This window comes from Berghia stephanieae, chromosome 1 (genome assembly GCF_034508935.2).
Source record: "Berghia stephanieae isolate SIO BIC M18660-M18661 chromosome 1, UCSD_Bste_1.3, whole genome shotgun sequence".
NCBI lineage: Eukaryota > Metazoa > Mollusca > Gastropoda > Nudibranchia > Aeolidiidae > Berghia > Berghia stephanieae.
The window spans coordinates 20,282,748-20,305,109 of record NC_088360.1 but is presented as its reverse complement, the minus strand read 5'-3'; the positions used below and the strand labels follow the sequence as shown (position 1 = coordinate 20,305,109).

Genomic DNA, 22,362 nt, shown 5'->3' with positions numbered 1-22,362 from the left:
TCTGAGATTAAGTCAAATGTAGGGGGTTTTGGAGGTATGTTAATGGAAATCTTAAAGTTTAAAACGGTATTGGCTACCCAGGGGGCTGTAAAACGGATAAAGATAAAGAAAAGGCAGATGTTTTAAGTGCATTTTTTTCAAGTGTATTTGCACCAGAAAATGAAAAGATGCCCTTGTTTCATAGCCGAGTTATTTACTCTTGTTTGAATGATATTGTGGTGAATGAGGTTGATATTTATAATACATTAGTGAAACTTGATACAAATAAAAGTATGGGACCTGACGGTATACATCCACGTATATTAAAGGAATTTGCAAATGAAATAACATTTCCTGTCTGATATTTATATAACAAATCTCTTTCTCGCGGTGTACTCCCTGATGATTGGAAACTTGCAAATGTTACGTCAATATTCAATAAGGGTGATCGATGTGATCCATCTAACTACAGGTCAATAGGTCTAACGTGTATTCTTGTAAAATCTTAGAAAGTATAGTTAGAGAAAAAGTTACTTTTCTTGAAATGAATCAATTGATAAATAATTGTCAACATGGATTAAGAAAGGGACACTCTTGCATAACTCAGTTATTGCAAGAAATGGATGATTTTATAAGATGTACTGATGAAAAATGCAATACCGATGTTATATATTAGGATTTCAGGAAAGCTTTCGATTCTGTTCACACTAAAGGTTATTTTTGAAACTTAAAGGTTCTGGAATTAATGATAATATTCATAACTGGAGTGTATCTTTTTTAAATGCTCGTACACAACGGTTTGTCGTAGGTGAAAGTTGTCCTGATTTCATATGCGCGAGTGGTGTCCCTCACGGCAGTGTACTGGTCCTTTACTGTTCATTATCTATATAAATGATCTACCTGATACTATAAATTAGAAATCCAACTTATTTGCTGATGACACTAAGATTTATGCACCAACATTAGTTAAATATATCTTACAAAATCTGTCATTACGAGGGAAGTGACGTCATGACTGTAGAAGTCAGACGTTGCTCAGCTCTTTGTCATTGTTTCTAGACAGATACTTAGAGTAATTCTCACTAAATTGTATCAATCACAGTATTGATGCTGTGCAATACGCTTCAACAGTTGTAACGTCACTTCCCTTGTAATGACGCATGGTAACTTATTAACTGGCTCTAAACTATCGGAACAGTGGCGGACGCCCTTATGGAATATTTCTCCGACGAGCATATAAGCCCATCGAGAGGGAAAAAAATATTTAAAATCTGATCATGTTTTTACTTTTACACATTCTGATCACAAGACATATGAAAAGTTCTAGCCAGCATGAAGAATAAAAAGTACCGATTTTCTTTGTTTAGAACCACGATGGCCGCCGTTGCTGGGAAACGTGACATCAGACTATTCAATCCAATTAGCCAAAAATGCTCGCAGGCGGATATAACGTACCAACACACAAAAGTGTGTGTGTAACCTTGAACGTTTATGGTCTGACATCATTTAGTGACATCTACTCATAAAGACGGCTGGCGAAAAACAATAAGAGCTGAGTGATGTCATTTTCGTTGTATCTATGCACATTCAAGGTTACGCATAGCTGAGCTTTGTGTACTAGTACGCCATATCCGGCTAGCGGATGTTGTGAGTTTTTTTGTTTGTTTTTTTTTGTTGTTTTTTTGTTTCTTTTTTTGGGGGGGGGGGAGAGGGGTTGTGGGTTGTTTTTTTTTTTTTTTTTTTTTGTTTTGTTTTGTTTTGGCTAAACGCATAGCATCAATAAGTTAACGAAGGTTATGGCTTGATTCTTGTCGCTATTTATTGTCCCCATTCTCGTGTAAAAAAAAAAAAAATTATGTCGCTTGTGAAGAGACTGATCCCGTTCGTGCCTCGACTCAACACTCACTCTATGGCACGACTTGTCATCGACCACAGACCAACCAGCATGATAATAATAATATGGCTCAAAGTATCGAATCAAAAGCGAGAACAGAAGTCGTCTGTCTGTCCGTCAGTTGTCTCTGTCTCTCTCTCTCAGTCGAATGTACATAATCTGTCTTCGAGTCCTCAAATAATGTAGTGTCATGTACGATTTGTTACAAATCGTTTTCTATTTCTGGATCTGATTTACTCACAAGAACAATTTGTGTTTAATTTATTATTGTAAAATGAAAATATAGATAATTATCTCCATCGGTATTTTGAGAATTAATTTTTAAAAGTAGAACGGTAAAAAGCACGGAAGGCTATACCCCTATCGTATTATCTTTCGTTATTTATTTTATTTATTTATTTATTTATATACTAATTAATTTATCCTATTTATCATCATCATCATCATCATCATCATCATCACCATCATCATCATAATCATCATCATCATCATCATCATCATCATCATCATCATCATCATCATCATCATCATCATCATCATCATCATCATCATCATCATCATCATCTCATCATCATCATATCATCATCATCATCATCATCATCATCTCATCAACAACATTTATTATTATTATTATTATTATTATTATTATTATTATTATTATTATTATTATTATTATTATTATTATTATTATTATTATTATTATTATTATTATTATATATCTATCATCATTATTATTATTATTATTATTATTATTATTACTATTATCATTATTATTATTATTATTATTACTATTATATATTATTATTATTATTATAAACTGTCATTATTATATATTATTATTATTATTATTATTATTATTATTATTATTATTATTATTATTATTATTATTATTATATATTATTACTATTACTTATTATTACTATATATAATACTACTACTACTACTACTACTACTACTACTACTACTACTACTACTACTTTTATCATTATTATTATTATTATTATTATTATTATTATTATTATTATTATTATTATTATTATTATCACTGTTCGCATTAATATTATTATTTTATCATCATCATCCTTATCAAAATACGCCGAAATCAATTTCGATGAAGGATATCTATATTTGGGGTACAAGGTAACAAACATTGGCGTTTTTTGCATATATTTTCTCAAAAAACATAATATTAAGCCTATCCAAGTCGCTACCATGAAATGAGAGCATTGGTGTGTTTCCCAATTGTGACTCACCAGGTCGGTTACGTATTATTTTGTGCTGCTATATGGTTTAGTTGTATAAACTCGCATTCGGACCGTGAGATTCAGGAATCGAGTCCCATGAAAAAAGCTATTTACTCACATTCTCTCTCCGTACTCAGGTTAAGATGAAATAAATAATAACGTGATGTTGAATGTAAGCTTTATTTTAAATACAAAAACAGATCAAAAGAACGTTTCGGGTTTCCCCCTTATCAACAATAAAAAGGGGAAACCCGAAACGTTCATTTGATCTGTTTTTGTAATTAAATTGAAGCTTACATTCAACTTCACGTTATTATTCATTTCTTCGAGTTTCGAGCAGCAACATTTACAATACTCAGGTTAAGATGAGTACGTTAACAGCGTTGCCTCTGTCGGAAAAAAAATTGTAATATTATAGCCTTTCAGGTGTCATGTCTCGTCCTACATTATAAGTGTTGCTGTTGGCTAGGGACCCTTTGTAAAGCGGTTTGAATACATTTAGTGGATACTGCGCTATACAGAAGCTCACGTTTATGTCGGAGTGGTCAGTTTGAAGAGAATTTAGGAAAAAGTTGTTTTTTTAAATCAGATTTTAAAATATTTATAAAGTTTTTACAGGGTGTTGAGGAATAAAACTACCCTCTTCAATGGAATGCTTTATTTATAATTTCAGAATGTTCAAGTCAACCATAAAAGTCCAGTCTTTAGGCTCCTATTCAGCCCGCTGTAATATAGATAGTATGCGCTTGAATAAGAAGTCTATAACATTGCCATCCGGAAGTATAACGGATCAACACACAAAACTGTGTGAAAACATGAACGTTTAGTCATGTTAATACGGTTTTAGTGAGTATTACTAATAAACGCGGATGGCAAAAAACAATAACAAAGACCCGAGTGGCGTCAACTTCGAACTATCTATATGATTCATAAGCTCTTGCTCTTTGGAATAGGATTTAATAGTCGTAGCGTCACTTCCTTCCTAATGACGCATGGGAACTTAGTAACACTGGCTCTAAACTATCGGAACAATGGCGGACGCCCGTATGAATTATTTCTCCGGCGAGTATAAAGGGTATCCAGAGGAAAAAAAAAAAACACATACATTTGATCATGTTTTGACTTTTATACATTCTGATCACAAGACATATGAAACGTTCTAACCAGCATGAAAAATAAAAAGTAATGATTTTCTTTGTTTAGAACCAAGAATGCCGTCGTTGCCGGGAGGCGTGACATCAGACTATTGAATCGTATTCTGAACGGGTTTCCTATCGCTGCACGAGCTGGCGAGTTGCGTGTTGTGAACAAAGTTCGAATTCCAAAAACGCAAAGCGTTGGAAATCTTTTATTCTACCCCTCAATCGATTCCGATTGCCTAATCATTGAATAAAAGGCATATTCAAGTACACTAAAATGATAGGCAGATATACTTACTTTTTAACAACCTTATTTTAGTTAAAATTAACGCTTGATAATCTGACGTCACAAATTATTATAGTAAACTTGACATTATCACGCGTTACAATTCATGGTGAAATGTAGAATAATACTAATAACATTTTGAGACGCAACGTCTCAATTTTGATTCTGGATCATAGGACCTTATAACCTGCGTTATCACATAATATAATATATTATGATTAAAACGCTGGATCATAGAACCTTATAACCTGCGTTATCACATATAATATATTATGATTAATACACTGGATCATAGAACCTTATAACCTGTGTTATCACATAATATATGTTATGATTAATAGACTGGATCATAGGACCTTATAACCTGCGTTATCACATAATATAATATATTATGATTAAAACGCTGGATCATAGAACCTTATAACCTGCGTTATCACATATAATATATTATGATTAATACACTGGATGAAAGGAATATCATAACCTGCGTTATCACATATAATATATTATGATTAATACACTGGATGAAAGGAATATTATAACCTGCGTTATCACATATAATATATTATGATTAATACACTGGATCAAAGGAATATCATAACCTGCGTTATCACATATAATATATTATGATTAATACACTGGATCATAGGACCTTATAACCTGCGTTATCACATAATATAATATATTATGATTAAAACGCTGGATCATAGAACCTTATAACCTGCGTTATCACATATAATATATTATGATTAATACACTGGATCATAGAACCTTATAACCTGCGTTATCACATATAATATATTATGATTAATACACTGGATCATAGGGCCTTATAACCTGCGTTATCACATATAATATATTATGATTAATACACAGGATCATAGGACCTTATAACCTGCGTTATCACATATAATATATTATGATTAATACACAGGATCATAGGACCTTATAACCTGCGTTATCACATAATGCATTATGATTAAAACACTGGATCATAGAACCTTATAACCTGCGTTATCACATAATGTATTATGATTAAAACACTGGATCATAGAACCTTATAACCTGCGTTATCACATATAATATATCGCGATTAAAACACAAGACAATTCGAAACCGTATCGCTAAAAATGTGAGTGTTTTGGGTTTGTTTTTTCCCCCATTTATAATTAGTGCGGCTAGTGGTTTGCCATTCGATATTAAAACCGGAATGTCTTGGGTTTGAGCTCTGCTTTGAGCGGTGCTAGGTTGAGTCTTTAAAAAACTTTACTCACATTCTCTCACCATACTCAGGTGTAAAATGAGTACCTGGCCTTTAACAGCGTTGTCTCTGTTCGAAAAAATATGTAATAATATCGTCAAGTCTCGACCTATATGATAAGTCTTGTTGTTGGCACCGGACCCCTTGTAAAACATTTTGAGCACGTTTAGTGTATATTGCGCAATTTATTTTTCTATATAAAAAGCTCAAGTTATTATTATCATCATCATCATCATCATTATCTTCATCATTAATAATAATAATAATAATTATATTATTATTATTATTATTATTATTATTATTATTATTATTATTATTATTATTATTATTATTATTATTATTATTATTATTATTATTATATTATATTATTATATATTATTATTATTATTATTATTATTATTATTATTATTATTATTATTATTATTATTATTATTATTATTTTTATTTTTATCACCATCATCATCATCATCATCATCATCATCATCATCATCATCATCGTCATTATTATCATCATTATTATATTATATCATATATATACATACAACAATCCTTTTTTTTCCTAAACGTTTCCATGGTAACTATTACATATTTCCCAAATAACAATGACAATAATTTGACCAATCAGTATTCCCCAATAACTAACTGTCCACAAGAATAAAGTGTTTGGGGGCGTGAAGGAACACGATCACCAAGCACTTAGCAGATACCGCAGACAAAATTTCATAATGGACTTCCTATTTATGAATTACTAAGTGGATTACGTTGATCATAAGGTCGAAAGCAGGTTATATTATCTGTTATGACAAGTTATTCAGAAAAGACGCTTTGCTGGTCCATTTTCTCACCAGTAACAACAGGATTCAATAGTCTGATGATGTCACGTCCGCCCAGCAACCATCAGCTTTGGTTCTAAACAAAGAAAATCGGTAGTTTTTATTCTTCATGCTGGCTAGAACGTGTTCACATGTCATATGACCAGAATATATAAAAGTGAAAACATTATCGGATTAATTATGTTTTTCTCCTCTGGATACACTTTTATGCTTATCGGAGAAATATTTCATGAGGGCGGTGATGGAGATAATGACACCGCCATTGTTCCGATAGTTTAGAGAGTTTAGACTATGCCTCATTACGAGGGAAGTGACGTCACGACTGTTATATTCCGGGGTCGAGCGGATCAAAATAAAAGTGAATATAAAGCTAAAATGATTATAAATATCCTTTTTTGCACGATATTGTTCATTCTTCTCAACAAAATAAATTAGTAGCCCTTCAGAACCAGCGGCCACTGGAGCCGGAGTTTATAATAATAATAATAATACTAATAATATACTAATAATAATAATAATAATAATAATAATAATATATAATAATAATAATAATAATCATATAATAATAATTATTATTAATTAATAATTATATATTATTATTATATATTATTATTATTATTATTATTATTATTATTATTATTATTATTATTATTATTATTATTATATAATGATTATTGCTTGTTGTTATAAAGCCTAATACTTGACGGCGGAAAAGATGTTCGGTGTCTCTCTGTTTTTGTTGAAATAGAGAAAGGGTGACCACTCCTTCTTGACATAATAACGGATGGTCTTAGTGGATGATGCTTGTCATTTAATATTCTAGTTATTTTTAGTTATTAGTTATTTTAGTTATTTTATTTATACAAAATTTCTCGTATAAAAGATCTACATCGTCAACGTCATTTATATAGCACGTAAATAATTTTTTTAATATTTGAATTTATTTTGTTCCTTTCTACTGCTAAGCAATTGCCTCCCGGTTTCTATGGCGTGAAACGGATAATAGTAATTGCTTGCTTACTTTGGATAGGACGATAGTTCATCGAAAGTATTTTCTCCCAAATATGACAGAGCCAGCTCCCAAATCACTGCTGGGGGACAGGGGGGGGGAACAGGGGGGGGGGGGGTCAATAATCTTGACTTCATCTGGATCAACCCAAGTCCATTTGTGTGTGAAACCAGTACTATTTACCACCTGGGCTATCGGGACCCCCAATAAAACAAATAAACTTATCCAAAAAATGTCTTATTAATTCTATTTTCAGCATCACCGTCACTTCACTTCGACATATTTATTTTTAGGGTTTTTTTTTTAAAAAAGGGGTTTTAAGAAGCTTGCGACACATTTTGGTCATTTCAGAGCCAGTCAAACGGGATATTCAAAATACTTTTTTTAGAAAAAGTAAGACAAAGAGGAGTGATTCAATTAGGGAACATAATTAGACTCAAAGAGCAAACTTTCAATGTGCTTTGTCTAAGATCATTTAAAAGTTCCATCCAGACACAGGCACAGAATCCACAGAAACACACTCCAATGTTTACAAAATATATTCAAAACAAAACTTTTACAGCACACAACAGAGATATGGTTTACACGGAATACAATCATCTCTCACAACTATATCTAACTATGCAACTGCCTTATGCTAAGCTGGAGGAAAAAAAACACAAATTACAATTTTGGACAGAAAACTCATCCTTACAATATCGATAAAAGAAAATGATCCTCGTCTAGTCAAAAAATCCAAAACCTGAGACTTCAAGAAGTTTGAGACTTCTTGGTTTAAGCCTTTTTGACAAGATGAGAGTCAATGTAATCGATCGATATTTAAAGAGCCATTTTTCTGACCAAAACTTTTTAATGTGTTTTTTTTTCTCAGAGTACGAATTGCATGGCTGGGTCTGTGAGATTCTCACGCTTATTAGTAATTTAAAACGAGCGAGATGGTTTAATTAGAGTAATGGGAAAATTGGGTTGCTCTTTGTTATCTCAGAGTTCAAAACTTTCCGGGGTTATAAAAAAAAGAACCATAAAATCAATCGTTAAATTAAATAATGATAGAGTGGTGAATCAAGTATATAATGATTTCGTAAAAATTGTTGACATAGAGATTAGATACTTTGCAAAAAGCTTGGACGTGACATCAAAATTATAACACAAATCAATTATGACTTTGATGATCAAAGACGCGCCTTAACAACGCCCATTACTACATCCCCCATTCGTTTGTTGTGTTTCATTCATCGTGTTTTGTTGGCAAAGGGGAAACCCGAAACATCCATATAATGTCTTCGTTAATTAAATTGAAGCTTCCAATCCATTTGACTAAATGGCTATTTTTTTGTCCGAACCTCAAGAAGCAACAATTATGTTATATTGACGACATTTCAGCTCATTTTAGTTTTAAATTCGCTTTATGGCAAGTTGTCCACCCCGAAATGTTACTGTTTCTAGGCGATGTGTCTTCTTGTATAGTAAACCGTAAGGGGTGAACTCTACAAGAGATAATATTGATTTTGTCGAGTATTTCAATTTCAAAAAGGACAAGGAAAGATAAATCTGAATCATCGGTGAACAATCAATTTCATTCCGTCATTCTTTAAAGTCTCTATTTTCTATAAAATCAGTCAATGTTAGGTCATATAATTTGTTCATCAAATTTCACATTACGCATTTAACGATGTGCGCTGCAAGCTTTCGGCCGCCAAAGGGTAATGACAAATACCTAACAGTAAATTGTTAATGATAATGTAGTTTGATACCAATCCATCGATTTTTTTTGATTTTTTTTTGAAACAAAAAATAGCAATTGATTGAAGTGAAGCCTGAAAAATGGTTAAGTTCCAAAAATACAATCAAACCGTAGATTTTTTATGAAACTAGCACATAATAGGTATGTGATCATGGAGGTTCCGATAGCTCAGTTGGTAGAGCACTCGATTCATACACAAACGGACCAAGATCGATCCCGGGTGCAGCCGAGATTTTTTCTGACCTCCCGGTCCAGCCAGTAGTGGTTGGGTAGCTGGGTCTGTTAGATCTGGCGGAAAGTACTTGGCGATTGATTAGCTGTGAATGGATTGGTGCGAAAATATTTTTTATAGTATAGTGTCAAGCGGTGCAAAGGACGGAAGCAAGTAGATTGAATGAGGTGCGGTTTGATGGCGACGGTGAGATAAAGGAGAAATACATTGTTTGTTTGTTTACATCTATGTGTTGAATCTTACAAGCTATTTCGGCAGTTAAAGCTAAATTTGTTTATTTGTTCAAGATGGCCGTGCGTCTTACAGACGTTGTAAGAAGTTATGACAGTCCTGATATTAGTGGAGACATCAGTGAGTAGCTAGAAAAGTTGGAACTGGTTGCAACATTACATAAGGTAACTGAACATGAGACATTTGTGACATTGTTCTTAACCGGTTAGCGGATGGTGACAAAGGTAATTACGAACAGTTAAAGGGACGACTCATTCAGGCGTTTGTGACAACCATACACGGCCAACGCCAAGCTCCGAAGCCGAATCAGCGTTTTAGAAGTCGGTGAAACAAGTCGATATGTACATGAAACGATTAGTAGGTTTTAGGAGGCAAAGGGAACCAAAACCTCTTCTAAAGTCTTCATTCGTCGTTGGTTTACCAGTTGATGTTGCGGCCCAACTGAAGGATCTGAAAAAAGCTTATCTGCAGGTGTATATAATGGATTCATTACACGGATTTCAAGCTGGGGTGTATAAGGACAGATTATATGTAATGACGAAGATGGGGTTTGGTCTAAACATTGCACCAAAAGTGTTGACAAATATAATTTCGACAGTACCATTCAACAGGCTACTTTGATCATTACATCGACGACATTTGGGTCAATGAGAAATTCGTTCAACTAGGTGGTGTCAGGGCTTATTTGGCAAAGTATGGCCTAAAACAAAAGACCCAGTGTCTTTAGATGATGTTCGTATGTTAGGGTTACGAGTGTTTACTGATGCCTAGAAGCAACTGGAATAGAGATTCAGAATTGCCTATAGTCAGTGGCAAAATCACAAAAAGAGAGTTGTTTCAGTTTTAGTGAAGGTGATTGGTCACTACCCGGTGGGAGGCTGGTTGAGAATAGCGTGTAGTTTTGTGAAGAGAGTGATGAAGGAAATGAGTTGGGACAAAGTAGTGTCACAGCAAGTTGACAATCGTGTCATAGGAATCCTGAACAAAATCAATCTCCTACAGTTAACGATATTGTGCCCGCTAACAAAGTATACTCGTATTCGACAAGATTATTTTCTCAGATAACAAAGGAAGAAAGGAAACAATGGGGACGGGACCTATCCAGTTGGGAGCCGTGTCTTCGTAAAACCGGCAAACCCACGGTGTGACACAAGATGGAACTTGGGCGAAGTGACGAAGATTGTGTCAGATGTGGTGGTGGAAGTCGATGGGACAAATCGTCATGTGAGAGATCTACGCTTGTTTGGAGGCGAACGAAGAAAATGTGGATGTGAATTTTGTTGAGGATGAGGATGAGGATAGAGAGGTGTGAGATCTATGATTGGTTGAGCCGAACGAATTTTGATGAGGATGAGGATAGTGATGATGTTTGTAACAGGAATCTGCCCAAGGATGAGAGTGTTGCGGAGTAGTAGGATGGGAGTGAAATAGGTGCCCCAAGGGATGAACTCCGAGACAGCGACCCCCGCGGTTATGAGTACGGTAGTGGAGGGTTTATTTGGATAATATTAAATTGTATGTTCCGTTTAGTGATCAGTAGATCATAGGGGGATGGGAATGGATTGGTGCGAAAAGATTATTTTAGTATAGTGTGAAGCGGTGCAAGGGATAGAAGCAAGTTGAGTGAATGAGGAGCCGGTTGGTGACGACAGTGAGATAAAAGAGAAATGAATTGGTTGTTTGTTTGTTTACATCTACGTGTTGAATCTTACACTAGCGTCCTATCCAAAGGGTAGCAAGCAATTGCTACTATCCATTTCAAGCTATAGAAACTGGGATAAGCTCCGGCTCCATGGGCCTTATGGCTCTAAATGACTACTTTTATTTAATATGTGACAAACTGCGTCAATCCGGTAATAGGTCGGAATGAAGTAGATGAACACAGAAAGGTTAAAGTTAAAATCATCAGAATTTGGAAATTCAAGCGATTTTTTAAAGTTTAAGAAACAAAACCCATCAATACTAAAGGGGGGTGTAATAATACATTATATCTATTCTTATCAATCAAATATAAATTAATACTTAACCCAAATTTCAATATTTCTTTTTACTATAAATTCAATTTTTAGCACCTAAACAACATCGCCGGCATAAGATCGTTTTGAGACGATTTTAATTTTAATTTTATAACCCGATTCACCCCGACATGGTGACTTTTTGAGACAATTGATCATATCATAACCAACTATCTCCTTTTCTTTGTTTTCAGTTATTTCCAGGCATCAAGCAGTTAGCCAATAAATCGATATTTTTATATTATTCATTCAAATATTCGCTAAATCGTCCATTTTGCCACATACACAAAAAACAAAAACATTAATAACACCCTATCCTTTATCATGACATAGAGAGAGGTGGAAAATGATGAACAATACAACACTAGGATATAAAGGCACCAGTTCTGTATCACCTCAAGATGGACAATACGACAGGACTGTCGCGGAGAGATCAATCATCGCCTGTCTTGTCGGCATCATCGGGGTTCTCGCATTCGTTGGAAACATCACTGTCATCGCCTGTATACGGGTTTACCGTCGACTTCGGGTGGAAGTTGGAAGCAACTTCATCGTCAATCTCTGCCTGGCGGATTCGTTCACTTCGTTGCTCGTCATGAGCAGTTCCTTCTACAACGTCCTCGCGGACGTCACAACGGTTCACAAAAGATACTGTCAGTTCGTGTGCTGTATGAATTACACGCTCATCATCGTTTCGATGCTCACTTTGAGTTTCATTGCACTGGACAGGTACCTAGCCGTCGTTTACGCGCTTCGATACCATTCCCTGATGAAGAAAAGGGTGGCGATGCTCCTCATCAGTTGGTCGTGGTTTCAAGGTCTCTGGTTTGGGTTGGCTCCGGTCTTCCAGGACTGGATTCAATACGACTATTGGGAAATCGTGTGTGCTATACATTGGGTTGGTGCTGGCCCTTTGCTCTACGTCATCATCGCGTTCATTGTCTGTTTCCTCATGCCGGGACTAGTTCTAGCTGTGCTCTACTGCAAGGTAAGTAGTTTTGTATCTAGGTGCGGCTATGTGGTCTTGTGGTTAACATTACACCCGCCTTCAGACAAAAAGATCCTGGGTTCGAGTTCGGTTTCCAAGTGGCGCATAGTTGAGCCCTTAGAAAATGTTCTTGACTCACATTCTCTCACCATACTCGGGTGTAAAATGAGTTCCTGGCCGTTAACATTGTTGTCTCTGTTTGGAAAAAATTGCAACATCGCCGAATAAGCGTCATGCCTCATCCGACATGTTAAGTGTTGCAGATGGTCAGGAGCCATTGTATAGCGCTTTGGGATATTTAATTGATATTGTGCTCTACAAATTATAATTTTCATGTTCATGTTAATGGACCAAACGTCTCAAAAAATTATATTATGTAATTAATAATGAATAACAATTGAATATCAAGTTAAAGTTCACTGGAATTACAAAATATTTGCTTTTTACAGTTCATGAAAGCCCACAGACCAAGAGTTCATGGTCTTTAAAGACTGACTGATATTTTGATTCTTTTTATATAATATTTTGCTTTGAATGATTTACAGCTAAAAATAGAAACAATTCAGTATTGATGTATGGAGTGGTGGATGGCGTCGACTACATAGCGTCTGTCTCACAGCCAGGCGGAGTTGTCGTATCAGTAAGGTCGTGGGTTCGAGCCCCCATCACGAACGTGATGAAGAGAAAAAAAAGACAATTTTTTCAAATTTTCAGTTTTAAATTTAGATTTAAAATGCCAGATTTGAGAAATTTGTGACACCCCCCCCCCTCACCACACACACACGCAAACACACACACGCACACACAAACACACACACCAGTCTCAAACGGTATTATTTCGGGATGAATTAGGTGGAGAAAGTTTAATTTAAAGCCACAAATATGAACCTTAGGATTCCCCTCTTTTCGTTATGGCGGAGAATGAATACATTGCCAAAGGGTCAAAGTTCAAATATTCGCATTTTAGTTCTAAACTCACTTTTAGGGGTCGGAATTATCCCGATATAATATCGTTTAGAGACGATGGGTCACAAAGAACAAAATAATTTGGTCAGGCCTGTGACCCTAAGACGTCTGGTTATGCGTATTGACCACAATTTGTTAGCAAAAGGAATTCCATAAACATGAGATCAGCGGTATATCTTAATTATTTTTTTCTCGTTGTCTCGTTTCTCATTGAATGTCTACGTTAGCACAGCGGTATATCAAACTGTTTTCTAGTCTTTCATTCAAGTCTGCGCACGGAGAGAAAAAATAACTCACAATTCAAAATTATGAGAGGAGAGGAGGGGGGAGGGGGGAGCGACAATAAAGACACTTTTTGCAAAATAACCAAAAAAATGGTATAAAGTGATTGATAAAGACAAAACGTCTAGATAGTTGAAAGCACGATATTTTTTTTCAATAATAAAAGTCCGTTGCCATGAAAATGGTGTCATCTATCTATTATTTCCAAAAAATAGGGTTGGGATCAACATTGTTCTGAACAGCCAATGTAAAAAAAATTATCATCGAGCACAGAATTACTGGGAAATCTAAATATTATCTCTCGTGATACTAACAAGTATTGATAATCTTTCTAATCTATTCTTTTTTAAAAATAATGTTGGGGATAAACATTATTCCGGAAAGCTAATGTTAAAATCTAAAAATACAAAACAGTAGTATAATAATAAGTATAATAAGATCACCGCCTGTTACTAATAGCCTGTATTTCTCCGCAAATATTACGGGTTGTCCACTAGTTTAAAAACAAAACAAAACAAGAAGTTTATGTTAAACTTGCAATTTAATTGCCTTGACTTTTTGTTTACAGATAGAAAAGATAAATTGTAAAAAAGCTGCAGAGCCTAGACATTTCAATTTGTGTTTCTTGTGTGAAAACAAAATCCATTTCAATCCATTATTGGCCCTGTACCATGATGACCCATAAAATCAATGATGTTTTACGGTGATTGTTGCAATTGTCATCAAATATAACCCTTTTCTTGTATTCTTTTCAAACTCATCGTTAATGTTTCCCTGATTTTCAAATCACCATTCAATTATCGTTGTATGATTTCAGGTTATGTCGGTAGCCAAAGTCCAATTAAAAAGTCAAAATTTGAATCTGGGCCGTCTGGATCAAGAAGGAATCCATAAAGTCAGCAGTGCAACCTTTGACACCTCAACGAATACGACCAAACCAGAGTCATTGCCAAACGGAGATAATAGAAACAGTTCCGACTTTCACGTCCACGACAACAACAGCCATTTCCAAAATCAACAGAGTGGGCATCAATCATCTCAAAACAACACACTGAAATTTTCAGGATACCAAAATAGCAGCAATGGAGACAAGCAAAACAACGGGTCCGTTAAACCGTTTCCAACCTCAAAAGAAGAAAATATTTCAGAAAATGAATCAAAAAAAGAATTAACTTTTGATCAAAAAGGCGCGACAGCATTCAGCTTGTCTCCAAGCCCCCCAGCTTTGGCAACATCGTTCATATCGTCAGTATCCTCACCATCATTATCAAACTCACAACAAACGACTCATTCTATGCCCGTTCCTATCACAGCAATAATAGCATCAACAGTGGATCAAATTTCCGGTAACGGAGTGAAGTCGACTAGTGTCGATCATGTTGAGGCCATGCCAAATAACCAGCAACAGGCACCGAAATCAGCTTCGAGTGGTATCCCGAGTGCAACCAAATGTTTCGGAAAGAAAGATCAAGCAGTTAAATACAGCGCCAGTAGGAAAGCTCTACGATCTTTACTGATTGTGGTTCTTGCCTTCTTTATCTGCATGACACCTTTCAGCGTTACTAAATTATACAAAGTAAGTGTTATAATATATATGCACCTGCAAACCTGCCTACTTAAACGTTTTAAAATGCATAGTTATCAGATGGGAAAAAATAGAATTCACTTTTATAAACTTTACAAATTAATAATTTACACCAAAGATTTCTCACGAATCAAAAAGGCCTATTCTGCAGTTTAAGCCAAAAATAGAAATCGTATTTCTTCGGATTTTCGGTGATAGTTGGTAGATCTGCACTTTTAAGGGGCGGTTTGGGTCTAATTATTAGGAAAATCCTTCAAAAATTTGATTTTGAGATTTGGGTGAAAAATGATATTTTATTATCTTAGAAATAATATAATTGAAGTCCAAAATCTTAAAGTAGACTATAAAGGCACGAAAAACACAGTCGAAAATGGTACAGGTAGTAAGAAATGTGTGAAAAACGGGAAGCCATTTTGCTATTTTCTCAATATGTCATTTTTCTAACGGTATGGGAAACTGTGTCAAACGTTTCTCAGAATCTATTCAATGAAATTGTCTGAAAATTTCCACAGTCATCACACAGATAATGTATTGTGTCACCATAGAGAGATTTTTTTGATAAGATTTGTGAATTTTAAATTATAATCCTAAATCTGAATTTTTTACATCAATTTTGTCATAATATTTTGATTCTCAATTTTGTAATGATCTAATAAAAATTCCATAAGCTAAAGCCGTAAAATCTCTCTATGGTGACACACTATGGTACAATATTGACAAGAGGGAAGAATATGGAGGTCATTCCTTCATTAGTTTTTGTGGAATGTTTGCCACAAGATTGTTATATTTTTTGATGTCAGACCCCCAAATTAGGTCGCAAAATAGGTATCAACACAGATAATTAAAATTTTTCACCATGAATGTTGTTTTTTAACCTATAATGACGATACAGAATGATTAAAACCGCCCAATATAGGTTATTAAATTTTTTTAGAAAAGACCCAAACCGCCCCTTAACCAATTGTTTCAAAACGATATTATATTGGAGTGGATTTGAACCTTACAGTTTAACCCTCTCCTGACCACCTGTTGGAAAATCGTCACATTTGTTACGATGCAACCGTCACTTTTCTCATCCAGATTTTATTTTTTTATTTTTTTGCGATAGCTACAAAAACTTGAGATTCTGTAATATAATTCATATTGTCGAACAATATTATGTATAGAATTTGCTTGTTGCTTTTCTGTTTGAGTTAGAAATGCCTGTTTTTTTGTGTTGGGTGGGTGTGAAGTTTTGGGGAAAATTCTGAAAATGGCTGGTAAGGAGAGAGTTAATTCAAAACTTAACTCATATATTTTGAGTTAGATCGGATGCGTTCATTGAGAACAAGGATTGCAGTTTCTTAAAACTTCTGAAGAATTCGATTTCTTTATTCTGATCAATATGACTTTCATCTAAATTTTCACTATCTGGTTCATTTCGACATAATACCAGATCGACGCGTTGAGTCACATATTATCAATGTTAAAACCTTAAACTAGAATCAGTTGACGTCATGATCAAGGGAGTGACTTCCCTGGTCTTAAACTTGAACACAATCAAACGACACTGAACATGGCCAGTGCCAACATGGTCTTAAACTTGAACACAATCAAACGACATTGAACATGGCCAGTGCCAACATGGTCTTAAACTTGAACACAATCAAACGACATTGGACATAGCCAGTGCCAACATGGTCTTAAACTTGAACACAATCAAACGACACTGAACATGGCCAGTGCCAACATGGTCTTAAACTTGAACACAATCAAACGACATTGAACATGGCCAGTGCCAACATGGTCTTAAACTTGAACACAATCAAACGACATTTGTTTGTTTGTTGTTTGTTTGTTGCTTTAGGTCTCTTCCAACACAATTGAGGTTATATGAGAGCCCGCTGAAACAAAAAAACAAGCAATCTAACAAAAATAGTACAAATGTAAATCAAAATCATAACCTAAAGATATCATAAGCTAAATTATAAATAACCAAGAACAAACAGGCAGAAGATTTACAGAAAAAAAATATCCCCTGTCAAAAATACAATCACAAACCAAAGAAGCAGGATAGGCTAGTAAAGAGAAGAAGAAACGACATCACTATCGGATCGTACACCCATGCGAACATCATAGGTATATGATTCAAGGGTGATGCTCCCATCCAACCACCCGCTCAAACGACATTGAACATAGCCAGTGCCAACATGGTCTTAAACTTGAACACAATCAAACGACATTGAGCATGGCCAGTGCCAACATGGTCTTAAACTTGAACACAATCAAACGACACTGAACATGGCCAGTGCCAACATGGTCTTAAACTTGAACACAATCAAACGACATTGAGCATGGCCAGTGCCAACATAAACAACCCACCCTGGTCTAGTGTTTTAGCCTTGGATTAACCACGTTTACTCATATCAACATATCGTACCATAACATGGCTAAAGGCTTAACTTAGGATTGTATCCCTTAATTATCTTTGATGTAAAAAAGACAGAGTGATTTATCAATGAATCATTAACCCTCTCCTTACCACCTAAAGCAAAATCGTCACATTTATTACAACACAATATACATTTTGTCTTATTCAGATTTATTTTGTACAACACAAACTTTGACATAAAGTTGTTCTATAGAGAGCTGTTTTTAGTTTAAAGAATCAATGTTTCTGCTGGGCAAGCCTGCCATTTTGGGAAAATACTGAAAACGATCGGTAAGGAGAGAGTTAAACCGATGAGAAGGAAAGCATTGCTGGTCATATTGAAATTTCAAAATGCAAGAGCGTAAGAATCGTATGCGGCTATGTGGTCTTGTGGTATAACACTCGCTTTCGGATCGGAAGGTCCTGGGTTCGAGCCTCGCGCTCGGCGTATAGTTGAGTCCTTGGAAAAGGCTCTTTACTCACATTCTCTCACCGTACTCAGGTGTAAAATGAGTACCTGGCCGTTAACAGCGTTGTCTTTGTCCGAAAAATTATAATATCGCCTAACAGGCGTCATGTCCCGTCCTACACAAATGTTGCTGTTGACCAGGGACCCCCTGTAAAGCGCTTTGAGCACATTTAGTAGATATTGCGCTATATAAAGCTCAATTTTTAAAATATATATATTATTAATCCAGTACATAAATCTATGAATTGGAATGCAATCACAACGAAGTCTTCTGTACTAATGTCACAAGCTCGAATAGTATATGTATGAATGATTACCCAAAACTTAGGCAGTGACGAATGTCAGAAGACTGCTGATAATAAAAAGGGTGCCTAACGGGCGATGAAATGTGAAATTGTATGAAACGAACTCGGTCGGTGGTACGTATCTGCAATGCCTTATACCTAATTTGTTGAATAATTGTTTTGGTGTGTAAATGATGTCATGTCATTTTCATAACCAGATAAGAGGTATTTTTTCTCCCAGGAGACGCAATTCGCCAAAGAAGATTAGCGCTTATCAATTTTCAGACAATATTCATGCAGACATGGCCAATGCGACTGATATAATGTCAATAAAGGTCGCATGCTAATTTGACCTATTGGCGAGCGATGCGACCTACATAATAATAAAATGATATTGGGAGAAAAAGCATGTCTTTTAACCTTGCTGTTATTTTTGTTGTTGTTGTTGTTGTTGTTGTTGTTCTTGTTGTTGTTGTTGTTGAAAATGATGATGATGATGATGATGATGATGATGATGATGATGATGACAACGACGACGACGACGATGATGATGATGATGATGATGATGATGATGATGATGATGATGATGATGATGATGATGATGATGATGATATGATACAATCTGATGAACTGTAGGGACTTAAGCTTTAAAAAAAAACACATTTACTTTTCTTGTTTACCAAAAGAAAACCAAAGCCCGAAACATCGTTTACTTTGTTTTGCATCTTTTATAAGTCATTTTTACTCCCTTTATTTTACTATACATTTTATTGACTCATTTGGGCACCTCTGGATTTTGCTATTTCTACTCTATGCTTTATCTCAATTTGTGACATGTTAAAGGACTTGGTATAAGTTTGTAAAACCTTTTGACATTTTCCAGATAATGAATTTTAAGACCTAGCTCAATTATTAGTAATCGATACTTAATAATGTATTTATTTATTAAAATAATCGATATTAACCTATAATATCTTATATTATCCTCGACAGGTGATTCGGTCTGACAGCCACGCTCTTCCTGGATACATCAACGTCTTCGCGACCCTCGCACAATACATTTCATCAGCCATAAACCCCTTGGTGTATGGCATTCTACGCAAAGATTTCCAAACGGCGTTCAAATTATTACTTCGAAAAGTGCGGAGGACAGCAGGAGACCTTGACAGCTCGATTTCCACCATGACATAGACCGAAGTCTGAAGTCTTCGTCAACTTCAGCTTGACAATGAATCCACACAAAAAAATAGGATTCAATAGTCTGATGTCATGTCCGCGCCAGCAACGCGCAACTTGGTTCTAAACAAAGAAAATCGACACTCTTTATTCTTCATGCTGGTTAGAACTTTTTCACATGTCATGTGATAAGAATGTATAAAAGTCAAAACACGATCGGATTTAGAATGTTTTTCTCCTCTGGATACACTTTTATGCTCGTCGGAGAAGTATTTGATAAGGGCGTGGGAAGTGACGTCACGACTATTGAAGCCTATTAAGCTACAATACGAAATAAAGAGGAAAGTGAGTTGGGTTTTTTTGTTTTGTTTTTTGTTTTTGTTGCTTTTTTTTCTTTTGTTTTTTGTTTTTGCTGTGCTCATTGAAACAAAACGATCATGTTGTTTGAGGTGTTGAATACTACCGTAGGCTTCGTTAACTTATTGATAGAACGAAGATGACGTCACTCAGGTCTTTGGTATTGCTTTTTGCTATCCACGTCGATGAGTGCTTCTCACTAAACTGTATGAACCTGACTATAAACGTTCATGGTTACACATAGTTTTGTGTGTTGCTCCGTTATACTTCCGGATGGCAATGTTGTGAGATTCCTAGCCAAGCGCATACTATCTATAGCCTGACACGAGAACTTATATTTTGACCCATATTTTGACGTCATTTTTAGGTTTTTGGACCGCCTAGTGAGTTGTCTTTAGTAGTGGTCAAGGAAATAAAGTGATCCCATTGGTTGAACAACTCACGATTTGTTTTCTTTTGTGGCCAAAGACTAGTCTTTTGATGTCATTCGTTGGTCAGTATCGTGCCATGAGTTTACGAAGGCCATGGTCAGTGATATTACTGGAGACAGCGATATAATATGGACGCTTTTAAGGACAAGTAGACCATCCCAGATTTTACTGTTTTGAGAAAATCAACATTGGAGATTTCGATCCCATAAAATGTCCAATTACTCGATTACTATTCAATATTTTTTTCCAAAACTTTCTGTGTGGAATGATATTTGTACTTGACGATGATAGTCATAAAAGAAAGCAACAAATACATACAGAATTCTCTTATTTTATTAAAAACAAGTGGGTTGGCCGAGTTGTCGATATTTAAACAGCATCACTGAGCAACGAATTTACATTATATAATAAGGGCTATCCCACCAATTTGCACATCAGGCCATCCCTAGTTAAATGGGCTATCCCATCTTGTACATGGACATGTATGTTGCGAAATAATGGGCTGTCCCTTTCACACATGCAGTCAAATTAATCAATTTTCCTACATTAAACACATGTTTATTGCCTTAAATTATATGTTTTATGTGTCCAAACACATTACACTGACAATTGAAATGCAAAACATTATCTGATATGATGGCATTGTTGTTTGGTGGGGAGTTTTCTTCATTCAGTCGTGAATTCGACATGTCTCGTGTTGAAGCCATGTTTGAAGGGTTAGCCCACTTACACTTATGTACACATTGTGTTTTAGGTTAAAGCACAAGGCAGTTTATACCGATAACGAAGCAAATAAACGAAAGTGATGCTCGAAACCTTTCAGGGGGTAGGGCAACGCCCACTATTGACCCCTATGTAATTATTTAAAAGACCGAAAAATCTGGGATAGCCCACTTGTCCTTAAAAGCGTCCATATGGAAACGCGAAACTTCTGAAGTGGCAATAGATAGTATGCGCTTGGCTAAGAAGCTCATAACATTGCCATCCGGAAGTATAACGGACCAACACACAAAACTGTGTGTATCCATGAACGTTTATAGTCAGGTTAATACAGTTCAGTGAGCATTACTCATAAACGCGGATGGCAAAAAACAATAACAAAGACCTCATCTTCGAACTATCTATAGGATTTTAACAGAAGACGATGGGTATCTATGTCAGGTTGTGTCAAGTTGGTAAACATCGTGTCGCTCATGTTTATATGTAATACAATTGAAATTTGGCGCGGGTTTTCGCAGCTTTCTATATTCAATTGGCTGATTTCTTCTCACTAAATTCTCTCGGACCATAAACTATTTGTGTATGTGTATAATTGAGGTCAATGGGCATGATCTATATTCACTTTCCATGTGATGGAGGTCACTGGTCACATTGCAAAATGTGCTCAAAAAGGACCCACATAGTGAAAAGTATTCACAGCTTTTGAAATCTCACATCACTATAGATAGTTCGAAGATGACGTCACTCAGGTCTTTGTTATTGTTTTTTGCCAACCGCGTTTATGAGTAATGCTCACTGAACTGTATCAACCCGACTATAAACGTTCA

General features: G+C 35.3%; 2 protein-coding genes across 15 annotated transcripts in view; one reads left to right on the top strand and one right to left on the bottom strand.

Annotated features, from left to right (window-relative positions):
- The window catches only part of LOC144970112 (spectrin beta chain-like), a 255,001-nt gene that overhangs the window by 116,791 nt on the left and 115,848 nt on the right, over positions 1–22,362 (bottom strand). The window lies entirely within an intron of this gene.
- On the top strand, positions 1,942–20,822 carry LOC144970177 (uncharacterized). Of its 2 annotated transcripts, none has more exons than XM_078909549.1 (4): positions 1,942–2,023; positions 12,201–12,855; positions 14,921–15,679; positions 19,845–20,822. In XM_078909549.1, exons 2-4 carry the CDS (start codon positions 12,214–12,216, stop codon positions 20,040–20,042), a joined length of 1,599 nt encoding a protein of 532 aa, XP_078765675.1. In that variant the 5' UTR covers positions 1,942–2,023; positions 12,201–12,213; the 3' UTR covers positions 20,043–20,822. The 2 variants fall into 2 exon arrangements, with proteins under 2 accessions (XP_078765675.1, XP_078765664.1); XM_078909538.1 differs by lacking the exon at positions 1,942–2,023 and adding an exon at positions 9,789–9,807.

Coding starts and splice junctions, on each gene's coding strand:
- LOC144970177 (XM_078909549.1), top strand. CDS start 12,214: ATGATGAACAATACAACACTAGGATATAAAGGCACCAGTTCTGTATCA. Junction 12,856..14,920: donor TAGCTGTGCTCTACTGCAAG/GTAAGTAGTTTT, acceptor GTATGATTTCAG/GTTATGTCGGTAGCCAAAGT. Junction 15,680..19,844: donor GCGTTACTAAATTATACAAA/GTAAGTGTTATA, acceptor TATCCTCGACAG/GTGATTCGGTCTGACAGCCA.